Below are 7,479 nucleotides of genomic sequence, written 5' to 3' on the forward strand. Positions count from 1 at the left end.
GAATTAGTAAAGAGTTACAGGAAAAAAGTGTGAAGAGGGCTGATTATATAACTTCATCCTTCAACCCTGTCTTGCTCCATTCACACTATCAATTCTTCCTAATCAAAATGCCAGTCATTCCATTATTAACTTTTTATGTCTTTACTCTGTGCTTTTGCCTTTGCTATTTTCCGTTCGTGATATTTCTCCTCCCTCCAAAAAATGCAATGCTTCACTTCAGTTTAAATGGCCCTGCCTTGGTGAAAGCAATCTGGGCCCCTTGGGCAGAAAGAATTATTCTCTACCCTGGGCTCCTAGTACTCAATATTCTATTGTGATGCTTATTACATTATATACTAATTCTGTGTTCCCTTCTCTGCCTCCTTTACTAGATAGTTCCAATGTCTACTTGTTGTGATGTTTTCCTGGTAGGGGTCAAGGTGTGGGGGCTGTTGTGAGGGGAGGGCTGAGGGAGTGGGAAACTAAAACTAACATTTTAAAAATGAGAAAGGTCTGTATATTACCAGAAGGGTAGCAGCAGTGGAAAGTGAGCAGTCAATCGTAAGAAAAGGAAGGGATCAATGGACTGTACCGTGTTCTAAAGCAGATACAAAAACCGTGACCAGTAAAGAAAAATCATTTTTAGGAAGAGAGATAAATTGATTGACCATCTTTAAAAGTTATAGAAAATGACTCTGAAGAATCTGCTGGAATAAGAACAATCTGCTAGAAGAATTCTTAAAACGGTAATAAGATCAGGTTTCTCAACAGCTCAAAACCTTCCAATCCACTTAGAGTAAAAGCCAACATGATTACAGCTGCTTTAAAGGACATGGTAATATGCTCATCATCAGCTCCCCCACCCCTTCCTTCTCCCACTTCATTTCTTCCTTCCATTTACCCTGCTCCAACCACACTGGACTCCTTGCTGTTCCTCACACTGTACCTCACCTTAGGGTCTTTGCATTACCTATTCCCTTTGTGTGGAAAGCTTTTCCATGCAAAATCCAGATGGCTAATGCCTTCTTCATTATTCTCCTTGACGAAGTTTATCTCAATCAGCTATTTAAAATATGAACTTGCCACTACTGCATGCTCTGCTGATTTTCCTTGACTGACTCTATTTTCTCCATTGAACTTATCAATTTCTACATTTATATCTCTATTATTTATTCGAAGTCTTGACAAGGGTTGTATTTACAGCTTCTATCCCTCTACTGGGTTGTAACTTCTTAAGATCAGGACCTTTGATCTGTTTTTGTCTGTTTTGTTAAGTGAACTATTCAAGCATCTAGAATAACGCCTGTCCCACAGTAGGTGCTCAGTGAATATTTATGAAAAATGAAATCAATGTACAGAAAGAGATGAGGTTTTGGGGATTTGAGTTTCAGGAGAAATAAGATGTAAAACAGATAGAGGGAATGGTCTTAGATAAGAAGTAAGGAGGAAATGAGAAGATATGTGAGCAGGTACACATAATGATTTGGTTGTGGGAAGCTGAATGAATACACATCTGAGTCTGCTTTGCCTTTGTAATAAAGGGGTGAAATTGCTGAGATTTGGAGGAAGGAGTAGGATGGTGAATTGGAGAGCAGAGGCATGAATCTTTGGGAAAAGTGGAGAGCGAACTGTTTTTATGTGGGGTAGCTAGACATTGTTTGTGACCCATTTGACCAAAATTTATGGTGATATCACCTGTCTCTTTTGTGATTTTTCCTCCAACAAAATCTGGGCTCAGCTAACTAGGTGTGGCTTTTAAAAGCCACCTCAGAAGGAAGTTCTAGGACCTTCCTAAAATGCATCTTTCTTATGGCTCTACCTCATAGGACTATAATGACTTGTTTACTTGTTTTACTTCCTCACTACTATGAATGTGGACATCTGACTTTGATCTTTATATTTTCAATTGGCAGTGTGACACCTGGTCCCCCAGACATATTCAAGAGATTTTTATCTTAACAACAAATGGTGCTATATCTGCATTCATAATTTGTTGGAAATTTCTTTTTTTTTTAACTTAAGGGAATTGAGGTTTAGATAAGTTGAGGTTTGCTTCATATTGTAAAGTCAGTAAGAGATAAATGAGGCACTAGCACTTAGGTCTTTCAATCATTTTTCCCTGTGGTCTGAATTTTTTTTTAATGTTTAAGGACATTTTGAATATTATGATTCCTTTTGCCCATGTTGAGTCTCTTATTATGTTACTCTTTGGTTTTCTATGATTCCTGAAAACTCAGACATGAATGAGTGTATGTTCACATGTAAAGATTCCTTCATAAACTTGCTATGTAATTGTTCGGGTTTAGGCTATATGCTTCCACACTGCCTCACACTTGTCGGTCACAAATGACTTGGCTAAAGAGATGTGTGAAAATTAATGAAGTGATAATTCTGTTGAGTTGGAGAAAGAAGTCAACTTGAGTTCTATTTTACTGTGGCCATTATTCCAACTCATATGACCAACTGTTTAGTTGTAGATCTGGGAGTTTAGGCCATGAAGTGCATGTAAATCAGAAATAATAACTAAACATTGAGGACATTCCACATCTTATTCTTCCCTCCCATTCCTTAATTCTGCTTTTCCCTTTCCAGATCATCTCTTGGACTCCTTGAAAAGTAGATTAATTGTAGATTAATTTTATTTATACTAACAAGCTAACTTTTATCTCTACTTTTTTCTTTCTTCTATACTCACTTATGAAGAAATTTTGTTTCAAAATTTCAATCCTCTCCTCAGATCATATTGAGCCCTAGGAAGCCCAGCATCCTTATGAGTTGCCAAGTGTCCATACTCCCCACTTCCAAGGCAGTTCATTGTCTTTAAGCAATGTCCATAATAAGGAAGAATTTCAAATTCAAGGAATAGATGGCACTAATCAGGTAACACTTCTTCTTGCAGTGAAATATCCCTAAAGAAGATGCAGATGATTGCATAAATTAATTTGGGACCAAATATGAACTTTTGTGTACATATACATTATGCATACAGGAGGAGCAATATATAATAGTTATTTATGTAATTATTAGTAATTTATAGAATAGTAATAGATATATATATATAACATTATTATTATTATCATCAAGAGCCATTGAAAAACTTAAAATGTATTTAATGATTCTAAGAGTGTAAACATTCCTTTATTCAATTTTTTAAGCCATTGTCCTAAAAATAGGCAGAGAATTATTAACCAACTTTGCCATATTTTTCAAGAGACAACATAGCTGAAAATTAGGCTAGAGTCGGCAATTCTCCTGGCCAGAAGGGTCTTTCCGGTTAATGTTCTGCTTTTATCTTTCCAGATCTTCAACTTTCCTACTTCCCTGCATTGCTTCCTGGACCATCCTTGGCACTTATCCCAGTCATCATGACCTCCTGTCCATATAGGTGCCCCCGATATCTGGGTATGTGCCAGTAAGGCAAGTATTTCCTCCTAGTACTACTGAAGACCTCTTTCTGACCCAGATCCAGAGGCCTCAATCCTGAACCCTACCTCATGACCCTGTATTAAGATTCTTTTAAAAATCAATTACAGTTGACATATAATCCAGGGGTGGGGAGAAGGAGGTTTACAGGCATTCCTATGGAAATTAATGTAATAATTAAGAAATATTAATATAGGAATAAATTCTGTTTTATGTATTCACAACTGTAAACCACTTTTGTCCCACTCTGCACATTGGTTTCAGGTATACAACATAGTCATTCTTAACTTTGTGTCTGTGGTGGATTTTGTTTTTCAGTTCCTGTTCTGACACTTGATTTTCCAGAGAGGATCTTATGGCCTCTTGTGACTCCAAAGTCATATTATAGGACCACAGTATGGCACTAAGGTTTAATTTAATGATAAAATTCCTGTTGCCTAATGGCTCCTTGTAGCTAATGTTGATCTCACTCTTCAATTTGGTGCTACCATTATTAAACACTTTGCATTTTGGTGTTCTAACCATGTGGAAGAAAAATATCACTCACATTAGTGAGTTCATCCTGGTGGGTTTCCCCACTTCCCCTTGGCTTCAAGTTCTGCTCTTCTTCTTCTTCCTCATCACCTACTTGTTTGTGCTGTTGGAGAATTTAGTCATCATTCTCACTGTATGGGTCACTGGACCCCTGCACAAGCCCATGTACTATTTTCTGGGCACCATGTCCTTTCTGGAGGCCTGGTATATATCTGTCACAGTCCCCAAGATGTTGGCTGGGTTCCTACTTCGCCCCAATACAATCTCCTTCCTGGGGTGCATGATCCAACTCTATTTCTTCCTCTCACTTGCCTGTACTGAATGTGTGCTGTTGGCTGCCATGGCCTATGACCGCTATGTGGCTATATGTTGGCCTCTCCAATATCCACTCATGATGACCACTGAATTTTGCATTCAGCTGACCATCAGTTCTTGGGTAAGTGGCTTCACCATTTCCATGGCAAAAGTATACTTCATCTCCCAAGTTTCCTTCTGTGGCAATAATATCATGAACCACTTTTTCTGTGATGTGTCTCCCATCCTCAAACTGGCCTGCATGGACTTTGCTCTGGCTGAGACGGTAGACTTTGCACTAGCCATCGTCATCCTTCTCTTTCCTCTCTCAGCCACTGTCATTTCTTATGGCTTCATTGTATCTACCATCCTGCACATTCCCTCAGCCACTGGGCAGCAGAAGGCCTTCTCCACCTGTGCCTCACACCTTACAGTGGTGGTCATCTTCTACTCAGCTGCTATCTTCATATATGTTCGACCTCGGGCCATTGCTTCATTTGATTATAATAAATTGATCTCAGTCATATATGCAGTCTTCACTCCCATGCTCAACCCTATCATCTACTGCTTGAGGAACAAGGAGGTCAAAGATGCCATCAGGAAAACCATGGCAAGTGGTAGAGCCCTTTTCTTGAGAGATTCTCTTTCCTGAAGAAACTTATACATTTCTTCTCTTTTTCATCATTTGACTGAACATCAAAAAACACCTTCATTTGGTGAAAATCTGCCGTTATAAAAATACTGACATAGTACAATAATTTAAGGAAAAGTAGCCAGATACCAAAACAATCCTCTTTTCTGTTAGGCCTTATTTTGTGTTTCTTTTTATAACACAGTAAGTGGAATAATCAGAACTCTAAGAGACATATGAGGAGAGACCAAAAAAAAACACCACTGAAAATGTAAATTATCTCTAGAGGTAGGGCCCCTTGTTATACATATTTCTCCCATTAGGTGAGTGTTCTAGGAACCAATCTGTATCAGTGTACCAGGTGGCATTGTTGTGAGAGGCTGCATGAATTTTTTTTTGAAGACTCTTTCAACGCATTTGCTCATTTCATGATGGGTGAGTTGTGAGCGCACCTGCCTCCACCATGCTGAGTATTCAGTTTTTGACTAAAAAATGGCATGACCCTTGTGTCCCTCCTCCCTATTCTCCTGATGTCACTTCAACAACTTCTTTTGTTTCCCTGGATGTGGAAGTGGTGAAACAAAAAATGTCAAAAGTACTAAAAGGCCTTGAAATCAATGACTTCAAAAACTGTTTTGAGTAGTGGGAAAAACATCTTAATAGGTGTATTGCAGAAAATGGAGAATACTTCGAAGGTCTCTGAAGTTAAAACCTGTTAACGTAAATTCACAATTTTTTACAAATAAATTCCAGGTTTGTTTTGGTTCCTCCTTGTATATTGGTAAGAGTTGAAATATAATTTTTATTCCTTAATGAAGATTTTATTAGAGCAATTATCACTTATTATCCAACTAGCTTTTAAGAGTTCTATTTGGGAGAATTTTCCATTTTGACTTTGCTTTGTTTTTAAAGTCCTCTCTGTCCAAGAGAACACAGAGAGTTTCCACTGTAGTTGACTTCATGCCTATGGCCTGTTTATTGCTTCCATGGGGGTTAGAGGACTGGCTCCTTTTCTAATCAATTCACTTTGTTGATATCTCATTTTAATTATCTTTTGGAAGCATAGGAAAATATGAGAGATAAACTTCTTTGCAGTCTTGTTTATGCATAACTTGTCATGATAGAAAGGAAAAAAACATTATGTATATTTGTATATATATGTCTATCTATATAATTATATATAATATAATATATACATAGAATTTAAAATTTCCAACAGAAGAAGGAAGATAAATCATGAAAGCATGTGTGTTTATACATATAACAATATATATAAAATGTTATGCTTTCATTCTTTTCCTTTGTTGAGATTCCTATATACACAATTTCTTTTTTTGGATATGACAGTCAGAGGCTGGACCTTAAGTAAAGCTAGTGGCAATTCATTAAAGCCCGTTTTTTTTTTTTTATGTAAAGTGCCAAATGCTTGTTCTTGGATGCTACTTAGCTTGAATGTGTAGGATTTTTCCCAGGTTTCCCAGAAAATCCTCCTTCTCATTTGTTTTTATTTTAGTTTGGAAAGGTGATGCAATATCCTAAGAAGTAGAATGCTTTCCGTTAGGCATTATAAAATGATAGATGAGTGATGGATCCTATCTGGCTCAGCAACAACTCTGGATGAGTCAATTAAAGAAATATGGCCTGCCAAGAGCTTAAAGATAACAGACATATTAATTTACCCCAACACTTTGGAAAACACATTTCATAAGGTTTAATTGGGTTATTCATTTATATACCATATTTCCTTTGTTTTGATTTAATTTACCTTATGAGTACATGTCTTTTCACTTTGTATTAAGTTTTTATGTAAGCCAGATAAGGTGGCCTTAATTTGGTTTTGTATAGATTAAGATGATTTACAAACTGGTAGTTTCCAACTTATCTGAACCCATTGTATATTCTCCTGGCCTTCACTACTTTTAGCCTAAGCATTGTATGTTCCTAATGATATGTAGCATTTTTCTTTAGTCAAAAGGTACTGCTATGGATCATGACTCACACAGACACTAGAAATAATAGACATGGTATACCTTGAATCATATAATGTCTTATCCCAATGCTAGAATTCCCTAGTCTTTCTGTAAAAAATAGTGTTATGCAGTATACATATATATGTTTAAATACTTAATTAATCATTAATGGACAGTTATTGCTATTCTGAAATGTTACAAGATAAGTTTTAGTCTTAAGATGCTTTTTAATTAGAGCAAGAAAGGAAAAAAAGATGGACACAGAAAACAGTGTGGTGATTGCAAGTGGTGGGTGGATGGAGGTGGAAGAGTGTATGAGGGGATAAATGGTAGTGGGAAAAATACAATAATCACTTTAAAAAATAAAAAAGAAATGCTTTTGAAGGTTAGTTAAGCTGTCCTGGGGTCATTATAATTATAATTCAACTATCATCTGTATTATAACCTGACATTATTTTTCTGGTCTAAACCATCTGATTTTTAAAGTTTCCTATATAGCTATTAGATCACTTGTTACACAAATCTTCTCTGTCCCTACCAATCTTCTATTTTACTTGATCAACTGGATTTCTGAGAGAGCTATTTTATTGTTTCTGTAACACTACCCTTTCTCCTTTTATTGTTATAGGTTTTGTTTCTATATGTCTT

The 7,479-nt window shown here is 36.6% G+C and overlaps 1 protein-coding gene across 1 annotated transcript; it reads left to right on the forward strand.

Moving 5' to 3' along the window:
- Window positions 1-3,925: 3,925 nt before the first annotated feature.
- LOC123816929 (olfactory receptor 6) lies at window positions 3,926-4,882 on the forward strand. Its single transcript, XM_045836183.1, has one exon. It carries the CDS (start codon window positions 3,926-3,928, stop codon window positions 4,880-4,882), a length of 957 nt encoding a protein of 318 aa, XP_045692139.1.
- Window positions 4,883-7,479: the final 2,597 nt, after the last annotated feature.

The sequence above is a fragment of the Phyllostomus hastatus genome, unplaced genomic scaffold, assembly GCF_019186645.2.
Source record: "Phyllostomus hastatus isolate PE091 unplaced genomic scaffold, TTU_PhHast_1.1 phas_contig_1106, whole genome shotgun sequence".
Classification (NCBI taxonomy): Eukaryota; Metazoa; Chordata; class Mammalia; order Chiroptera; family Phyllostomidae; genus Phyllostomus; species Phyllostomus hastatus.